Source organism: Takifugu flavidus, chromosome 13 (genome assembly GCF_003711565.1).
Source record: "Takifugu flavidus isolate HTHZ2018 chromosome 13, ASM371156v2, whole genome shotgun sequence".
In the NCBI taxonomy this organism is placed as follows: domain Eukaryota; kingdom Metazoa; phylum Chordata; class Actinopteri; order Tetraodontiformes; family Tetraodontidae; genus Takifugu; species Takifugu flavidus.
The window spans coordinates 7,864,550-7,885,559 of record NC_079532.1 but is presented as its reverse complement, the minus strand read 5'-3'; the positions used below and the strand labels follow the sequence as shown (position 1 = coordinate 7,885,559).

At 46.2% G+C, this 21,010-nt stretch overlaps 1 protein-coding gene across 2 annotated transcripts; it reads left to right on the top strand.

Annotated features, from left to right (window-relative positions):
• Positions 1–204: 204 nt before the first annotated feature.
• LOC130536666 (homeobox protein aristaless-like 4) lies at positions 205–15,089 on the top strand. 2 transcript variants are annotated; one of them, XM_057052770.1, is made up of 5 exons: positions 205–587; positions 660–848; positions 6,787–7,100; positions 12,147–12,275; positions 12,566–15,089. In XM_057052770.1, the coding sequence occupies exons 1-5, from the start codon at positions 515–517 to the stop codon at positions 12,884–12,886; spliced, it is 1,026 nt and encodes a 341-aa protein (XP_056908750.1). In that variant the 5' UTR covers positions 205–514; the 3' UTR covers positions 12,887–15,089. The 2 variants fall into 2 exon arrangements, with proteins under 2 accessions (XP_056908750.1, XP_056908749.1); XM_057052769.1 differs by having other exon boundaries at positions 208–848.
• The last annotated feature ends 5,921 nt before the right edge of the window (positions 15,090–21,010 follow it).

The following is a 21,010-nucleotide window of genomic DNA, read 5'->3' as shown; positions in this document are numbered from 1 at the left end:
AGCTTCAGTCAGAGGTTTGTTAGCGAGTGAAAGAGCCGAAGATCAGATGCGTTTCATCCTCTAATTAAATAAATGTCATGTGTTGTGTCTCCGCGTGTTTAGCAAAAAGTTTGACCTCCCATTTTTACTGGCTGCACAACGGCGCGGGCTGGATCTACACTTCACGTGTACGGATCTTGAAGGTCGGTGTGTGCGTGCGTAAGCGCGTGCGTGACAGATACACTATAGGCTACTGAGGCGGTATCTGCTTGAGCAAGGCATTTCTCTTTACCCCAACAAACCTTCAGGGGGCTTTTAGCATTTGTTCGGTCTGCAGGCTCTGGAAAGCATCTGATTCATTTTTTTAACCAGTCCCAGATGCGCCAGTGTGCGAGTGTGTATGCAAGAGTGCGTCAGTGCAAGTTTGTCAGCGCATGAGAAATTGTGAAGAGCGTTTGCTGCCTTTAGAGAGGGGTGGGAAACAAGCGCCGTGTGGATTTTTTTTTATTTTTTTTTTAAATATATCCTTTTAGGTATGAACGCAGCGTGCGTCTCATACTGCGACATGACATCGATGGATTCGTACTACAGCACATCTACTGCGCAAGGTAGGGATCACCAGTTCAGGACTTTCCCGACCGCTGAAACCAAATACAGCCCCACGTTTATCCCGGGTAAAGGGCAGCCGCCTTACGCAGAGAAGTCCAGGAGCCCGTTCCAGCAGGAGTGCCAATCATTGGATGGCGCTGAAGACAGCACCTTCAACAAATACCAGCTCTTCATGCAGAGACCGACCTGCAAGACTCCACCCGAGGGGAGCAAGCTGCACTCGGACAGCGGGCTCAACGGGACACTCGTCTCTTGCTATGGTGAGTGCAGAAAAGATGAAACTTAAAAGTTTGGAAGCGGCGACGGGAAAGCGCACAGATGGCTAAATGCAGCATCTGCAACTCGGCGAGGAAAGAAGGGAGAGAGGATCAAATCTTCTTGATTTATGACCAAATGAATCCCTATTTTAGCCAGAAGTTTCCTTAAAATGCTGAAGTTTATGATAAAGTTGAGAGCGCACGAGAACAAAATGGCACCATAGAAAACTGTCCCGATCGGGACCCAAGTAAAAATCAACCCTAATTCACCCTTTATGCTTTATTTCTCCATAAACCCTGATTATAATCTATCATTCTAATAGGATTGTGTGAAGATGTGATTATCAAACAAATCTTTGCATCTGTTTGGCTGAATCTGAAAGTAACAGGTTTTCGAGCCTCTCGGTGAAGCCGCAGAAACACTCTCAATCCTCTCTGTACGTTCGTCCGTCCGCTCTAATTATTTTCACAACTGACAAACATACACGTGCCGTGAATTATCTCAATTTTCAAGTCTGAAGTACAGTAAATCACCAGGACGCGCGCAAACACGCACGGAAATCGCTCCAATAATCTGTATGTGTGCAAGGACATAAATGGAACTACATTAAAAACTCCTGTCATTGGCATCATCCATCGTGTTTAATTCGTAGATTTATTTATTAGTCATAGACCTTCCACCAGTTCCTAAATAGACCATTTTGGAGTTTAGAAAACGAAGCAAACGTCAAAATCAGTCGCTGATTTAAATATTTAGGGATTTAGACGCGTCTAAATAGCAATTATTTGAAACTTTACCGACTTTTCAAGTCATTTCCATCGTGCACGCAAAATTCTTAATCTAAGTATGCTTTTTGAGGCATCGTGGAGACGGAATTTATTTTTTTAGATTTAAAATACGATTTAAAAAAGAAACAAAACCCTCTCAAGGACCCGAACGATCGATTTCTACAAGTTTAAGAAGAACAAATATTCAGCAGGAGGCCTTATATTACCTATATAAGGCTCTTATCTCTTACATCTGCCTGTTTTAATAGCTGTAAGTATATTCCAGAAATCGTGGCACTTCGTTTTGAATCAGCATCACATTTCAAATCTAAATATTATATAAATCAGTGCGTGTTTATTCGTATAATTGCAGATGGGTTTGGAACCAACGCGACTGAAATTCATCTCACAATTTGGCGCGTCAGATTTTGCCAGCGTATAAAGTGTGAAGTTGTCCAATTAATTTACATCAGAAACAACTGGAGCCACTCTTCATCGCTGTATCACGATAGCGAGAGCGAGGCCTCCAAACGAGATTAAAGCGTGAAGCGATCTGGTTTGGCAAGTTCGCTGACAGAACCATTAAAACACCATCTTTAAATGTATCACGCCTCCCCTGGGGAGAGCTCTGCAATGTTATTATTGAAAATGTTGCAGCCAGATGAAGGCATCGTGGCTTGGGGGAGGATATTTTGGGGTCTTGCCAAAGCCCCAGGCGTCAACAGGCTCGTGCTTTTATGTGTGGTCCTCAAGGAGTGATATATTGCGCAATGCTTTATCTCTATCGTGATGGCAAAATCATCATCCTCCAAGGAGATTTTTCTCTGTGGTAATATCAAATTTGAAATGTAATCGCGTTCCCATGGCGACCCATTGGTGATAATGTGGAGTTTGGGGGTGGGGGGACTGTGACTCCCACAAATCTGCAAATTTGATCATTGTGTTTAATGCAGGAGTGCAGAATGGGGGAAATATACTGTCGGCGTGAATCATTTTTAATGCTTGTAACTGAAGACGGGTTGAGAATCTGTCTTTTAACCTCAAATGAAAATGTTCCAGCCTATTCTGCAGATTCTGTGTAACATGGGGATCAATAATCTCCCAACTTGGAGAATAACTTGGAGTATCGTGAGTGATCTCTGCTCGCAGTGACTCAGGTCGGAGAGGTCGTTTCCTTAAATGCACCTCAGCCAGTGAGACTGTCCCACGGTGAGGACGGGGAAGGAGCCGTCTACCTGCACACACAGTGATGAATGAAATAAAAACCCCGGAGCTGAACGAGCGCTGAGGAATGCAGGTCAGCCTTGCAGGAGAGGTCCGCATTAATCTAAGGCAGATGTGCATTACAGGCTCCTATAGTTATTATTCATGCTCCCCAAACATCAGTTCACCAAAGCTACGGAGTCCCTGAGATGACAAAGTGGAGCTGGTTTACATAACCCTGTCTCAACAATACCTTGAGCAAATAAGCACCGAGTCAGAAACGAACATAATGGGTCATGATTTGATCTGCTTGGGAGAAATAAAAGGATTTCTGGGAAAGTTGCGCACATGTGCGTGTTTACATGAACTTATATTTCCCTGGCGCTCGCCCGCCGGCGTTTCATAACTTTCCGTTTTTATTTGTGGAAGTGGCGGCGGAGTTTTGCAAACACAACCCCATGACAAAAAGATGATCACATTATGTATCTGAAAGGAGCCAAAGTTGGATTTGAAAGTCAGAGTCACTGCATTTATCCGCTTGTGGTTGAGAGGCAGTTCAATATTGCATTCTGGTGGCTATGAGAAGATTGCCACTCGCCCAACGGTTTCACAAAATAGCACGCAGCTTTCTCAGACTCGGGGCCTTCACACAAACCCCCTCCTCCCTTTAAAGTATCAAAGCATCCTGTGATATGTAAAAAGTTTTTCCTTTGGGCGTACGAAAACCAAAATAGGACCCCCAAAACTCCTGGCAGTGATTTAAAAGCATCCTGTCAAAATAGAGCATGTTAAATACACTTTTAAGCACTTGGGAAAAGTGAAGTCACAAGTTAGGCATGTGCTGATGACTAACACATTGTGTTCGGAGCGAAGCAACTGTCAGGACGGCACGTTTGAATACACTGGCGATTGTCTCTGAGAACCTGAGTATATTAGAATGCATAATGAGTGGGCCTGAAACGATGACATCATGACCTTTAGAAGGATGGAGGTTTCTCTCTCAGTTCAAACTGTGGAACACTTCAAACGCACACAAGAACTCGATCCGGTCGGTGCCGAAAAACTGCTCCGTTTGCTGGATTTGGGGCAGTAAAAATGCCCCCAAATCCTCTCACTGGAGTCGCTGGACTATAACCTTCATTTATAAATGTGAGAAGGAAAAACTGTAAAATCTCTTGTCAGCACAAATGTGAGGCTAAAAGATGATCCGTTGCTCCTCGCCCTGAGCCTGAAACGCTGCTTCAAAGTGAGTAATTAGAAAACAATCTTCACCCCGACCTGGAAGTTATTACTACTACTACTATTACTGTCTCAACATTAGGTTGATATTCTAATAATTAAGTGTCAGGAACTCTCCTTTTAATCCCCAGAACTTCCAAACTATTTGTGGGCCTGGTTTATGTGAGAGAGTGAGCCAGAGATAGCCAGAGGTATGATGACAGTGGTGAGGTTATGACCGTATCAATTCATCAGGAGTGAGGCTGAACAGAGTTCTGGTTCCCCAGTGAATCTGCATTCCTGCATGAGCTGCTGGCATAGATCTCTCCTCGAGAACATCTGGGAGCCTCCCTTCCACTGAGGAACCAACAGTCAACATAAGTCTTAGGAACCATGCTAGGGGAAATTAATCTAGCCCAAAGCACGTCTGAGAACCGGCAATAAATGCGGAATTAATCGCCACAAAAGCTAATGTTTTATTTGACTTTATTTGATCCTTATAAGGTATCATAAATGTTGCGCTAATGTGGCAGAATGCCGTCAACTCTGTGTGTTTGAGAGAACATTAGAGAGCACTCTGTTTAAAAGCATTCCCTTCCCTATTTAGTGTTTGGTCATTAACCCTTCCCCAGGTTACTAATTTATAGTGTTTCTTTTATATGGCTTCACTTGACCCTCCCCATCCCATTCCATAAAAACGGAGAGGGTGCCCTGTTGCTTTACAACCAGTTCAATTACACTTTGATGTTTTCTCTCTGTTTTCTGCAGTGATTAAATTGCTGACCCCAGTAAACATCTGACCTCACCTAACTGGAGAGGTCTGCAGCTCGTCACACAGCAACTCTGGCAAATTGTGGGATCAGCTGGTGATATTTGCTGCATCTCTGCATCTGTTGGTGAAATCCCAAAATGGGAACAACAGTCAAAAACACATTCTTGTAATTGCCAAGAAGAAGAAGAAGGAAAAAAAAAAATCACTGGAGCCAGCACACTGGAATCTTGGCTCCCCCCGAAAAAAGTGTAGTGTCTGATAAATGTGTTCTCCAGAACAGTGTGCAGAAGAGACAGCTCAACATGGAGAAACACTAAAGATGTTTGTGGCGAAGGACTTTGTGTGGTTAGCGTGACAGAGAAGAGAAACTGGGGAGGAAACAGAGTAGGAGGGCAATTAAACATACCTCCCTCGCCCCCTTCCAGAAATCAAACCTCTTCTTTGTAGGTAGGTCTAATTAGAGCAGATTCCAGTTTAAACATTGCTGATATGGCCTGTATAAGGCTCACAAGGTTTCCACCCACCATCGTGCCCAGCTGTAATCTCTGCTTACAGGATATCTGCCTTGCTCAGGGACGTAATTGCGCTTTCTTCCATATGCCAAACAGGAACCTGGATTTGACCTCCCTCACTTCTTCTTTAGCAGTGGAGGCCAGCACAGGGGCTGGAGCAGTCAGAACATCTGCCTGCGTGAAGACTGTAAGGGGGTCTGACAGGTGGGCTACAGTGATATGAGGTCACGAACTCCAGCTGGGGAATCTGTGCCGTTCCCTCCCTCGTTGCTTCAGTTGGTGAACGTGGGGAGCAGGGGAGGGTTGACAATTGACATCTCATTGTGGGATTCACGCACTAAAGGTCAAAGGCGCACTAATCCACAATAACAAACAGGCATGTTGCACGCAGCCACTGGCGGCCTCATCACTCCGCAACCATTCTGGCACCTCGCTGACGGCTGCCTGCAGAGAGCTGACGGAGCCACAAGATGTCAGCTTACTTTGCCGGGACATTACCGAAGGAAAGTCCAGTGCATAAGCGCGCGCACAGGACGCACGTGGATCGGCCCAAACTATTTCTAGCTCTGGTTGCAAACTAACAAACACTGGAAAAATGCTGGTGTTGCAAAAGACAAGTGTGTTTACTTGGAAGAGACGGTTCTGAGCATGTTTCAGACTAATGGAGTTAGGACGGGGCGCTCCGTTGGCCCATTCACAGCGAAGGCCAAAACAGAGACTGACAGAGTGCACTGTTCTCACTGGCACACAAGCAGAGCCCCTCAGCTTATTTATTCACACAGATGTTTGTTTATTGAGGGAGAAAGGGCAGCCTTCTTCATCTCCTGAAAGGAAACAAAAAAGCCAACAAGCTCCGACAGGAACAGACTGAGGTCTGTCAGACAAAATGGACACGCTCGAAAATTAAAGGCGACAAACAAAAAACGTTGTTTACATCTCAGGAGCAAGAGTAAGTGCGGTCGCACAAGGTCCACCATACATGCTTGAAGATGGAGGCGGGGGGGTGGAGACGAGGGGGAGGTTTCACCTCGCGCACGTCAAAATCTGCATTTGGAGACCTGATGCATGCAGACAAGGCCTAGGAAATTCAAAATAAAACAGCAGAGGTGATGTAAGCTTAAAGTAGTTGTGTTTGGTGAGAGTGATGATGAACAGACGTGCTTGCTGGGAGAAGACTGGGAACTGTGGTTTCAGCCACAAAAAGAGCAGGTCTGTTGTGTTTCAGCTGTAGAATATGGACTCTAATTAATGGCAACAGCGTGATCGGCAGCGTTTGCACTTTTCCACAGCTCTACAATGGTCAGAAGCTGGTTTCCACTTGAGATATGTTAACATGCAAAGCTCCAGATTCTTCAAGCACTTCAAGATCGAAAGCCACCGTGTCCGCACCACAGGGCAGCAGCACAACGGATGTTAAGAATAAACTTCATTCATTAGGGTTCACCTGATTTCTCTTTTCCTCCCGCAGGAAAGGACAACAGCAGCCTGACAGAATCCGAGTTGCCCTCGAGTGTGGACCCTTCTGGGATGGAAGGCAGCTACCTGAACCTAAAGGCGCCCGGTGAGAAGGTGCAGAGCGAGCGGCCGGGCTCAGAACTTTCCAGCCCCTTGGACAAAACGGAGGCCGAGAGCAATAAAGGAAAGAAAAGACGTAATCGTACCACGTTCACCAGTTACCAGCTGGAGGAGCTGGAGAAGGTCTTCCAGAAGACGCACTACCCAGATGTTTACGCCCGCGAGCAGCTGGCGCTGAGGACCGATCTGACGGAGGCTCGTGTTCAGGTGAGCACAGAACAACATACAGGGAAAAATCTAAAGATTTGAGGATGTGGAAGCTACATTCTTCACTGAAAAGGCAGTCTTCATATATCACACTTGGGCAAATGTATATACACTACAAGAGCCTGTATTGAGCTCCTGCCACCTGCCCACTAGGGGGCAGCTCTCAGCTGCCGAAGATCCTCAATTCATATAAAATCTCCACCCAAATTTGAATATTCATTGGTCCATAGATGTAATCAGATTAAATTGTCGATTAAGATGTTGGGGTCTTTGAAGAAGGATCAGGTTGGTTTTCTGACCTCAGGAGTACGTGAGTTGGTTCAGCGGGTATTTTGGATCGACGTGTGTTCAGCTTCCAGCTGTGTTTGCATCACTCAAGTCAGGCATTTAAAAGGCAGGCATGGAATCCTTCTAAACACTAGCAAATGTTTTATTTTGAAGCGCAGCTTCTTCACAGCACAACTCAGATGGAAAGAAGCATCAACATCACTCTTTCCTGATTTGGGTGACAAAAAAAAAAGGCGTGCATTGTTTTATCGCACTTGGTGAAATGATGGATCCAGCTCTTTTTCTAAGAGCATTTTCCCCAGAGGTGTGTTGTATTCCTGCACTCGTGCATGCTCGCATGCGAGAAACCCCTGTGAGAACTGACAGAGAGTGCTGGGAGAGCTGGGACTGGCACGGTAACAAAGACTGTTGAGCAGAGCAGACAGTGAGGCCTATTGTTTCTCATCTTGTGTTCTGGTTGCCAGTTGTGCTCCAGAGTGGGCTGGGTGGGACTGAGGGAATACTCGCTTTTGGCTCTTACATGCAGCAGACTCTGCTGGGAGGTCATAGGTCAAGGGTTTCTCCTGAAAGTTACGCTGCGTTCAAGCTGCTTCGACACAAAAACCTTCAGGCGGGGAGAGAGGAAAAAACACTCATGGGAAAAAAGGAAAAGTTAAGTTGGTAGGAATATAAAAACAAAAAACACTTTGAAATGCCAGTTTCAATTTTCACAAGCAGTCCGAGACACAGTCAGGGACAGAGAACCGGGCCTGGTCCTTCTGGAGGTACAGTAAACTACTTCATGTTGCATTCTCACAGAGCCATCTATTCCCCAGATGAATATAATTAAGGTCCTCATCCGACAGGCGCACAGCAGGCTCCATTGAGTCACTGTGGGGTTTAAACCATACTTCAAAATCAGACCTTAAATATACACACAATCAAGGCTAAACCCCACAATTTAAGGTTGGGGTCCATCAAGACAAAGTCCAGGAATATGCAATTGTTGAATACCAAGGGGCACTGGAAGCTTTGGCAAGTGATCAGCTAATCCTCTTCATCTTCAGACACAACAGCCGTTGAAATCAGAGTACCGCCGTTTTCTTTTTTCCCCTTGTTGTCGTCGTTTTTAACCCCAAGCCGTCAACCGCGCAGTTTCCGCTCTCATTTTGATGACGAATTTCTTAATAAAGTCGGGCACCAGGATTCCAGAATCACATCTGCGACTTATGCTACCAAACCTTTGTGTTGCGCAATTAGCTTTCACTTGAACTTCACCACACTGCCTACACACACTTAATGGAGGAGGCGGCCGGGCTGCAGAGGCAGTCACTCACTCACAATCACCGCGGTCCTGGGTGACAGAGATGAGGTGAGAGGGCTGGACTTCAAAAGCTGCTTCTGGAGCGCTGCACTCTGCCCTCCTTCTCCCTCTCGACTCCTCTCTATTCCTGCTGGCTCTGGCACATAAATAAAGGTCTTTAATGGTTCTGTAAGCTGCCTTTTGCTGTCAGCGTCTTTAGCAATTACTGTATCGCCGCCAAGCTCCTACAGCACCGAGGCACCTTCCTCGCAGATGTCTGCTTGATAAAATAAGAACAGTAGGTGTTTTCAGTTTGTAAACTTAAGCCTTTGGGGCTTCATTGTTCGTCATTAAACGATAAAGCTTAAGAATCAGACCTTTCTGTGAACAAATGTTGAATCTGGAGAACGGAGCAGAAGACACGGAAGAGCAAAGGACACATGTGACCTCACAATGTTCCCTCAATGATCTCCCCGCCAAACTATTTGGCTTGAGCCTCATTTCTCCGCGCTGTTCAAAGAGAGCCACGCAGAACAAACCCTCTGTGAAACACGACACACTCGGTGCCAAACCGAGACGAGGGACATGTATGTGCTCAGACGCCGCTCGTTGATGAAAGGTTCCAGAAAGTTTGCGAGCACGTCCCGCTTAAAAGAACACACGGCTGCGGCCCACTTTGATTTTGTGTATATCATTCTATGTCAGTGGATGTTTTCCGCTGTGCATGCCCCCAATGTGTGTGTGTGTGTGTGTGTGTGTGTCTGTCTATGCGGACTCTTGGTCCGCTGTTCTCGTCTGCACGCCTCTGGAAGGTCAGAGAGGTTAGCTGCGGAAAGCCGAGGGCTTAGGCGTCAGGAAATTAAACATGAAATGAAAACAAGCTCCAGTTTGAACATTCTCCCATCTCACTTTCCAATATCCCTACTTCCCCTCGCTGACTTTAAAAGGGAGGTGGGAGGAGAGGGACGCGGGGAGGAGCTGGCCGCGGCGGCTGGGGAGAGATTTTGACAAAGGGGTAATGAAAAGAAGAGTTTAATTTCTTGATTCTTGGCAATTAATCCCGCCTCAACGCTGGCCTCGCCTGACTTCTATGAGTTTAGCATTTAAGCGCCACATATTTGGTTCTTCAACACCAATAAGTTGTCCTATCAAATAGCCGTGTTAGCGTTTTGGACAAGAACTCGTGTAAATGAACCTCACCCGGCGTCTAACTGAGCTTTGTGGAGCACCAGCGGGTCCCCAGGATCTGGCGCCGTTGCTACGGTTACTGTCGTCTACGTATATGGTCCACGACTACTCAGCTCAGTTGCCTGCAGCTGTGGAGTGCACGTCCCAAATCTCTGAATTTGCTCCAGTTTGCACTTACACAACAACGAATGCGGTGACGCTTGAGACATTTCACACCGGAGCCCGTTTTCGTATCACTTTCAGGCGTTTCTGTGTAAACGGACAGTCAAAACAGAACTCAAGTTCTGCGTTTCCACCCCAAAAACGTTACGTTATCGGGGCCAAAGTTTGGGTCCAATCAAGACCTTTTTGTGCAACGGCCTGTGTTTGAGGTTCTGTAACGTTTTGAGCTCATACAACCAAAGAGGAGCCAAAGAAAATATATGACAATTTCTCAATGTTATTGAATTTACGCATTTAATTATAACGGATCCCGGACCCTCACGGAGCACAAATACGTTCTGAGCCACACTGCAGATATATAACATATAACCGAACTCACGTTCCAGGTGGAGACCAGTGTGATAACTGCATCTAACATATAAACGTTAGTGGACTCGTTCTCTGCTGTCACTGCAGACAATCCGGCAATGCTGCATTTGAACCTCACAACAGACACTTTCTATAGTTTTAGATTAGCTGCTCCTCGTGTAACAATGTGGCGCTGTGCATGTGAAAAATTCACATGCATGTCAATAAACGCGACTGAGAGAAAAAGTGAGAGATGAAGAAACATTATGGGGGATTTCAGGAGGTTGACAGAGGGGAAATTGCTTGTCAGGGACTTTGGAAACCACAAGTTGATTGGGCCGGGAATCAAGTCCCAATCCAAGTTCAAACCACTTTGCTGAAGCACGATCTCTCTCTCTCTCTGTGTCTATGTCTCTCTCTCGCTGCCTCTCTTCTCTTTGAAAACGTTTCTGTTTCCCTCTTGGGAGGACAAAATTCAGACAACCAACAAATAGATACAGATAAACAAGTGAGGACTCGTTGTCCCCCTTTGGTTCTTGGCTTTGAGGATGGGAGAATTGGGTCCCATTTAAAAATACTACCACTGATTTTTGTGACTTAACAGCAAAAGAAATAGATGATTAGAATCAGACTGGGACCAAACCCAAAGGCAGCAAGGATTATTTTATTATTTTTTATTTTTTAAAAAAACACGACTGAGTTTGTGCAAACCACCGTGACCATCTCAGAAAGTGAGGATCAGTAGGCCAGGAAAGGAGGAGTCGATCCTGAGAGGTCCGAAAAACATCAATGGTGCAACTAAGTTTCTCACAACTAAGTTAATGGGGCAGATTTACATCCTTGCCAGTGTACACAGTTTTTTTTTATCATTTACTCTGACTCTGGATCAGTTGATTATCGTGCAGTGTGCTCGGCTGCTCCATAAAAACCCCACATAAACTTCTAAATTGGGGAAAAAAAGCGGAAGAAATCCCAAGAAAAGCAAAACAAAGAATAAACACACTTATCATATTACCACATTAGGGAGCCTTAAGGCCAAGGCTGGCTGCATTTATCTTAGTATTGCTGAATTTTTAACTCTTTCACTCGGTCTTTCACCCTTCACTTTGCTTTAATCCAACACCTTCCATGAAGAGGTGAACTATGAAGCCTGGACTCGGTCTGTCAGCAGGTACCATAAAAGAAAAATCAGCCTTTTGGCCAAGCCCCTGTAACTATCTGTCTCATGAGATAAAATTACCCTGAAGAACCTATTTCATGCATCAAATACCTACATAATGGACGAAGAAAAGCATGTCGTCGGGCAGAACTTGAACTTTTGTCACGGAGTGCGCAGAAGGATTCCCCACTGTATCCCACAGTGCTGACATGTGGGGGAGAGCACACCTTTCTGCCAGTGATTTATGAATGGCTACAGGTCCAGATGTGGATCTGTCGACGCTGGCAGCCTGAAGGGAGGCAGACGCTTGTGTATCAAAGGGAGGAGCTGAAAGGTGCAGCACCGGGGGAGACTCGACATTTTCACATCAATAGCTCTGAGCGGACGGCACTTTAAAGGCACGTCAAGTCTTAAAACCCGGGCCTGGACTTTCATGTGCAGCAGAATTTATACGCTTCACTGTCTTTGTTTTATGTGGTTCGGTTTCTGACGTGTAGTTGCTGCGAGGAGAGAACAGTTTTGTTCTTTGCACAAAAGAACTTGGGCTTGTTGCTGGTTTGTACTTTGAATGTCCCTGAAGCTTTTTTTTTTTTTTTTTTGGTGTTGTCATCGTTTTTAGGTGTGGTTTCAGAATCGTAGAGCCAAATGGAGAAAGAGGGAGCGTTTTGGCCAGATGCAGCAGGTTCGGACACACTTCTCTACTGCGTACGAGCTCCCTATACTGACCCGGCCTGAAAACTATGCACAGGTATATATCCCAATCATATGTTGGCCTTCATCTAATTCTCATTTACAAACACCGGTTTAGAGTTGCATTTGTACAAGTCCAGCTTTTACCCTTACATGTCTGTTTTTGGATTTAGCTTTTTAGCTTTGGATTTAGCTTTTTAGCTGAGAATTGCTAAACATGCTAACACCTGGGGAAGTAAACAACATAAGGAAAGTAAAGGAACCTGCTAACACAAGGGTGTAATGGTGCGGGGTGTAACTTTAATTGAATGATGTTTTATGCAGTAAACACCTACTGTTCCACTTCAGATCCAGAACCCGACGTGGATCGGAAGCAGCAGCGGAGCGTCGCCAGTGCCTGGCTGTGTTGTGCCTTGTGACCCCGTCCCCTCTTGCATGCCGCCTCACCCTCACGGTCCCGCGGGTGTTGCCGATTTCCTGGGGGTGCCCAGTCCAGGCGGCAGCCACATGGGACAGACGCACATGGGCAGCCTTTTTGGGGGTCCCGGGATGGGAAGTGGGATCAATGGCTACGACCTCAACGTTGATCCGGACCGCAAATCCTCCAGCATAGCTGCGCTGCGAATGAAGGCCAAGGAACACAGCGCAGCCATCTCTTGGGCAACATGATGTCCCGGGCCAGGACCACCCTGCCCCCATATGACCCTTCTCTTAAACATCGGCGAGTGTTGTGGGGGAGGAGGGGGCGTTTCTGAGAGCACGATTGATAACGCAGGTCAAACGAACAGGGAGAGACCGCCAAGATAACGGAGGCCAATACAGCAGCCGACGCAGCCGAGATAACAACTGTGACTGTGACAATCAGCAGATGCTGAAAGTGAGAGAAATAGGAGAGGTGTGACATCGTGTTTTCTGTTGCGATTCCTCCGTCTCTCAGGTCCGATATCGATGTTAAACTGGGTATCATCCGTGATGTGGCGATCTGTTAGTGACGAGTGTCAGTCAAATCTGCAAAACCTAACGACCTTCAAATGCTTTTGGTATTCCAGGTGCTCCGACTCTGCCGTACAGTGTTTCCATTTAGAAGATTCCGCTCTGTTCTTTGGTGACTGACACCCAGACTGCCCTTTGTGTTTTATTCCTTTACACTTGTCTCCTCTAGTATAGATAGTTGAAGTACCTAAAGGAGTATTTGTGCTCTGAATTACATTTAAAAAAAATAAGGCCACCCATGTGGGACAAGTGAGAAAATTCCCTTTCTAACCCCTTTTCCAAAAAGAAAACAATATTTGGCAGCGAGGGAAAACATTTCGTCCTTCCAAAGAAGAGATTTAAGGCAGTTAAGTAAGGAGCATGTGAGTGAGTGCAGGGATGGCGTCTGCCAGCGTAGTCTGGGAGGAGCGGAGGCTTTGGATTGGCAGCAGTTTCAAACCAATGTGTCATTTCCTCCCCTAGGACCGTCTCCACAGGTTCCCCCGCTAGGTTCAGGCCTCAGGTTACAGGAAACCGCTGGCAGAAGGGGCCAACGTTGCACAACAGCAGCCTTCAACCGGTCACGTCACCATCAATCAGTAAACAAACACAGATAGACACACTTAATTAGCATCAAAGTGGGCTGACCTGACCTGTGAGCGTGCACCTCGGCACGCATGTTTCTCAGCAGCGTGGAATCTTGGCCCCATGTGGCTGCGGGCCACATCGCCGCTCTTTCAGTAACATGATGCGGGGACATCAGGAATGCGGCGGCTGCGTGCTGTGATTGCAGGGGTGCCCGTGCGCGTTACCCCCGCCGGATCAGGCCCGTCAGCAGCTGCATCGCAGGCTGATATCAGGGACGGTGCTGGGCTGCAGACGAACCTCCTTCCTGCCAATAAAGCATCCATTTTGCTCTCCTTCTAGCTGGGTTTGTTGAGCCGATGAGGCGCTCCTACTTGAGATTAGGACTGCAACTAACACTTTACATTATTGATTAATGTACAGCTTATTCTGTTATTTAGTGGTCACAAAATCGGGATTGTTCATGATCCAACCACCCCGAAGCTTATGTGATGACTTTAAAAGCTATTTTCATTATCCATTTTCTATTTATGAATTTTTATATTGACAGTATTATGAATTTGGTTAACTGACACAGGCTCCACTTGAGATTTTCCCCAGTTCCGCCTCTATTTTGCAGCGAGAATTCACTTTTTGTAAACTTTGTTTGATCCCAATATTGTTCAGATCCCTTATGACTATAATACGTAACCCGCGTTTGGATTAATGTAAACCTGGTTAGCCGAAAGACGGACGTGTCAGATTGAAAGCAGGATCTGGTGCGTGTTTTTGTGCGTCGAGTGTGCGTTTGTCGTCCCTCAGCTTCAGCCCTCTGGAGCTCCACCCACGTTGATACTACTGAAACAAAGCAAATGACATCTTATAATGCCATATTGTGCGAATGTGGTCAATGTTATTGTCTGGGCTTGTCCGTTTGTTTTTGTCTTATGTGTAATTATGGACCTCCAGAGATGAACCCATTAAGTGTTGCAGTAATATTTCAAAGTGTATGTAAAATCAAAGTGGTGTGTCTTATTCTGATGAGCTACTCTGGATGTTTACAGAGGTTTTCTTTGTCATTTGTCTCATGGCTTTAAGCAGTTTTTGGTTGTTGTTTTTTTTTTTTGGATATTAATCAAGCATTTCTAGTTTTGTTTGTGAATTTAGAAAACGTGCCGTTGCAATATTTATTGCACTTACAGTGTTGGAGAGGTTTTTAAATTCCAACTTCTGCTGGGTTTCATGCCCCTGAAGTCCGTCCATATTGGGAACCACGAAAAACGATGAAGAGGTTAAGACAAATCTGAAGTGATTGGAAATAAAGGAATCTCCAGCAGTTGAGTGGGTGGCTCATTACCGCAGTAACACAACACGCTCTAATACAAGCTGTTCAAAAAGGAACATTGAAAGAGATTAAACAGAGAGAATATGATGGCATCGTTGCGTTTGATGAGATCACAACAAGGGCTTTCATTTCATTTATGTCTCATAAGTTAAAATATTAAGTTAATGACCACATTAGCGGCCGTTCATTAGTTCTGCTTTCAGCCTCTGTTTGAAGTGACGTATGAGAGCAGCATCAGTGTTCCTGATGCATCACTGAACAAAAGCGCTTCTCCCAAAATGGTCTTTGAAGAAAGAATGAAATCAGCCAAACTGTGGAACTACGGCGTTAGTCATAAAACGTTATGCCTGCGTGGTAATCGCAACGACCCCCCCCACTGATAAAGTCACCATGCACATCTCCTTTTAAAGGTGAACGCTAGGGGATCCCGTTCTTTCCTGCAGCTTCCAGATGCAGCGTTCTGTCCAAACTATTAGTCCCAAAGTTAAGCCTAATTGTTCGAATGGGCCTTAAATGCCTCCAGGTGGCCGTCGGCCAGCGGCGCAGTTCCAGCCTCGGCGAGACAAAGCTGTCATGCGATGCAGAACGCAGCATCACACAGATGTTCTTTGTTTTTGCAGTCGGGGCACAATCATGCAACAACACAGCCCTCAAAAAAAAAGAGGTTCTTATGATCATTCCAAACTTTCTCTCACAAGCAGAACGATGGCTGTAATCAATCCCCCCTTTATTTCAAACTTTGTGTGGAACATCATCCACGGGCGGCCCAACCAGTGGGGACAACGCACAGAAAACAATGGGGGAGCAAGGCCAAGGGGAAAACAAGGGAACCTGCGCCAGTTCATATCTTGCCATCGCTCTGGTCTTTGCCCTGCAAAGAATGTTGGAGCGCTCCCATTTGCGGCTCCGTCCCAGCAACACGTGCGAGTGTTTGGACAGGGCGCTCAGATCTCAGGAGGCCTGCCGTCGCCCTCCGAAGCCTCCAGCTGGAGACGAGGAATTGGACGTCCACGCCTGATGGAAAGGAATGTTTCTTATTTTTGTGATGTTAAACAAATCTGACAGAACCATGACTCTTTCTAAACACTGCGACTGTCCCGATTCATCGCTGGCTCCTCAATCTCAGCGCGTTGGTGCCGACAGGAGACGTGATTCACGTCCAAAAAAAGGACCAATCCAATGTCTGACCCGACCAAATGTAACAAAACTCACGGATTAGCCACCCCACAGGACACAGGGCCGATGAACTCCACAGGGCGACACGCTACCCCTCTAAACTTTAAAGGTTTCCTCTGCTCTCACTCTCAGTCAAAACTGTGTGTAGATGACACATTAAACACTCGCAGAGAGGAAGAAGAGGAGCCCGCTGTGCCCCGGACAGCGCTCGTTAAACCTAATGGGTCACGCTGCTCTAACCAGGCTTCACTGACACCCTTAATAGAAGCTGGTGCCGGGTCATGGCACCATAAAGGCCATTAGGACACTTCAAAGTTCGCCCCCACTGCATTAGTGACCTCTTGATGGCAACGAGAGGACGGCTCAGATTCCGACCTGGTCGTTCTGTCCATCGGTCCACATAAACACGTGGACGCTTCAGCCACTTGTTAATGGCCGTCGTTAATGAAGCCGAAGCCCTAAATCACAACTTTCAGAGCTCTTGTTGAATCCCCCCCCCCCCCCCCCCCCCCCCTTCCAACGTGGTATGAGAGAAACCCGCCGGTCAAACTTCGGTACTCGCAGGACTGTGACAAACACGCCGACTCGCTGCTAAACGGACTCAGACGCTGAAATCCAAACAGGCCGTGGCGTCCTTCATATCACGATGACAGAGTTCGTGTCAGTTGCCATAAATCAGAAGAGGTGGTTGGAGCGTGACTGAGGCCGTCCTGAAGGTCTTAGAAGTCAGGGGATCCTGGCGCTGTGGCCATCAGTCAGCACCACAGAAGGAGAACAGAACCACAGAAATCCAGTAACGCTAAACGTTTGACACACATATGAAAACAATTCAGAATAGCCGGAATATAACAAGTAACATATCTCTAATCAAAGTTGCTAATCGGTTAAAGGCGCAGGAGATGGTACCGTTTGATCTGGATAATGTCTATTTCAGGATCAAATGAAGAGTGACGGGCCTGAATGGAGCCCAGCTTGTGTAGTGCTGTGTCACTTTGTCTGAGCAAGTCACTGCTTCTGCCCTCTGAGGCCGGCGAAGGAGGCTGATCCAGAGAGAGCAGCACGGACGCTTCCCCGGGCCCTCGCTAATGGGCTCTCCGGCCCCGGGCCAGCCTGACGACTGCTGGCCAAATCAGCTCCATCACTGTCGCCACTTCGGTCTCTTGCAAGATCTGACGGCCGAAGATCAGCCGGTGGGGCGATAAGACGGCCGCTGCCGCACATTTCTACTAAATCCAAGGATGAAATGGGCCATTTCTCAGGCCTGCAGAAGGTAAGAGGACGAGGTTCTATTGTCCCGTCACTGACGTCCCGCTCGCTGTCTGAACGACATCTCAGGCAACTGTAACCATGGATACAACCTCATGATGGCTCCTCTGTCAACCCCCACCAATAAAACGCCAGTTTATTGGTGTGTGGAAACGTCTAATGTGCCTTTTTGACATGTTAACGTAAACCTGGTGGATTTAAAGTGGCCCTGACACGAGTTATGGGCTCGCGCGGGTAGAAAGAGACGGATCTAACCGCTGGGTTACTTTGTGGTTTACTGACTCAAAGCAAGAGACACAAACTGTATAAAACTGGGCTTTTGAAGCGGCATTAAACCAATTCTCCCTGTATTTATATTAGCGATTAAATAAAATGACTGGTAATAGGCGCGCCGCTTGTCAGCCTGTGTGGAATGTAATGACTTTTGAAATACATGCTGCAGATTCCGGAGCATTTTGCAACTGACCGACTCAACAGTCTGACCACTTCTTTACATCAGGTTCAGTCTCGCTGTGCCTCTAACCCCCCTAAACCTGTTGCCTCCAGAGCAGCGTTGGGTTTCTCCTCCCAGCAATATGCTTTCAATTATAAATCTCGTGAATATGGAGGCAGTGAGTCATCCCCTCTGATTTATTGCACAGTTCAGTCGCGCTCGCTGCATTTGCACAATAAGCTCTCCTGCTGCTGAGCTCAAAGGTCAGACACACACACCAGCTCACCTCTCGCGGATTCATGTGCAGCAGGTCAGCGCGGCCCTGGCTGACGGGCAGATGACAGCTCAACGGCTACGGCCGCGGCGGCGAGGAGCGAGGCGCCGCTTTCTGCCTCCCGCTGCGACAGAACTTCGGAAGGGGAGGGACAAAACGGGGAATTTTTGGGAAAAGTAACAGAATGGGCCGATAATTAGTCATTCGGGCCGTTTTTGCTGCCAAAAGTGACTCTTCTCCTCTGTGAGCACTTTGTGGTGTTGTCACATGGGACAGCTCGAGCCATCTATAGGTCGTCATCATCTAAATCGATATCCTCCGGACAGAAAACACATGCAGCAGCAGTGAGTCACGAGTGATCCCCCACCAGAGTGTTGACGTTCAGCCTGAGAAACTATCGTCCCTACAGACTCACTTCCTGTTCCGCTCAGGAAGGGGGGGGGGCACCACGCTGTGCGTCACAGAGGCTGATGATGGAGTCTAAAGCTGCAGCTCGTGGGGAAACTTCAGTCATTCCGTCTGACTTTTAAGAGCCCGTGAAATGAGCTGCAGTTTTTAACTCCTCCATTGTACCAACTGAGCCTGTTATTACATTTATTTTCTCACATTTTCACAAAGGGTTTTGTGGTCACGGCAGATGGAGGTTTTCTCCGCGGTACGGTTTCCACAGAGTTGTCCAGAGGGGCCCTCCGCTCTCCACCGGACCTAACACCTTTTACACTGAGTAAACAACACCAAAGAGAAACTCAAATTTTATGTTAAAGGTGGGGTTATTACACTCGGGGGGGACCAATTCCACTGGGAGTCAGACCGCTCATAAATCGTCAAGCAATGAAAGTTTCCTCTCCAAACGGATTTAAAACAAACTGAACAAGGAGCAGCCCCGGCTCCACCTCTCACCCATCACTCATCCTCTCAGCCTTTTACTGGTCGGAATTTTTATAAGGAAAGAGGAGATGCACAGATGCAAAACTAGGCCGGAGCACAGAGGAGAATGCTGGAACATCAATCAGCTGCTGTGACTCCAAGCCACAAAAAGAAAAAAGACCAAAGCTATTTTAAAAGCTTTTACACAGATTTGAAAAGGAGGCCTTCCAACTCAACCCCTGCGAATAGGCTGACAACAAAGGAAGCCTCTAAAAATACATTTTCCACTGATGTTCTGCTTGGTACAAATATGCTGACAAGTTATAAATTCACTGGGTGGGTGGGGGCACTCTAAAAGTAAATAGAACATTTTCAACTAATAAAGTGGTCCGTGACCCAAAACAGAACTCATTTGGCTCCTTTTAAACGTCACCAAAAAGTGTAAAAGTTATCCACTTGGCATTGTTTTAAGCAGCAATGGTTTAGTTATGAAACACTCATTCAAATGAAAATATTTTCCATGAAATTCTCTTAAATTATTAAAGTCCCGTGTTAATATATGTAAGCATAAAGGTTCTGCAGGGAGAAACATACCTGTGTATTAACAAATTCATCTAAGATATACTTGTCAGGTGATCTTTTACAGAAGACACCGAAACATACGCTTGTATTGCACATTTATAAAGAATGTTACTCACTAAAATGACGATATTTGATGCTCTTACATTAATGTCCCCTCTTGATGACGCAAACTGAGGCGTAATAAGGACATTGGTGCCCTCGCGTGGTCAGATATAGCATTGCACTCAATATTTAATTCTGGACATTCATTAATTATACTTGCTTCTGTGTTGCGTGCGAAATAAATAAAAAAAAGTGCCTGTATCATCTTTGAGCATCTCTGGGCATCAGTGAATGCAATTGTCTGTTTAATGTTTTATCCAGTTGCTTAATTCCTTTCAGCATTTATGGCACAAGACATAAAGCTGGAAATGATTTAGATAATAATCAGGCAGCACAACGACAAAAAGAAGTCACGACCGAGCTGTTTTCCATTTGTATACTTCCATTTGTGTACGCACCTGTGTATTAAAATGCCTGTTCAGAAAATTCAGAGACCTGAGACATTTTTAGGTGCAAATGTCACCCCCTTGTTCAAATTAGGTCCTAAAGAAACGACCACCTATGATGAGTGAGTTGATTCAGGTAATTAAATGTTGGATCTGCTGATGTGGATTTAGTTGATTTATGTGTTTGCAGCACGTTTGACACAAGAATAATGGATGATTTCTAGACACAATCATCACATTTTGCCCCTGCTTTGGTTTAAGGGTGGATCCAGAAGTTAAAGACAGCGTTTTGCTTTTTGGCCTCTGTGTTCTGTGGGGGCCTGACCCTCTGGTTGTGTTTCCCTGGGTGGAGGTTTGGGATGTGCCGTCAGGCCGAACGGGCTCACCTGTGGGTGGAGGGAGAACAGGGGCTTTAAGGGTTGGATATCCAGGTAGCGGGTTCCAGACTGAGCCCTTTTTTCCTCCTCCAGGAAAATAAGAATTGGCCTCCTGACCTTCGTTTGGTGTTGGGTTCTATCTGTGACTCGCTAATAAATTAATTCATGTGTGGACTCATGTGTGGACTCCATTCTTTGCCATGAACCATCCCAGTTCATGACAGCTCCCACATGTTAATCATGGATTACTTTGTATCTGTGTTTGTGGATGATATTGTCTGTAACTAAAATGTATACTTTGTACCTTAAAAAGAGAACTTTTGATGGTAACGTGTAGTCTTTTTTACTCACATTGATTTTTAAATATCGTGAACTCAAGAACATATAAATACACCCATCAGGAGTATGTTCTGTGATGGCATTTGCTCTAGTCATGTTGTTGGCATGAC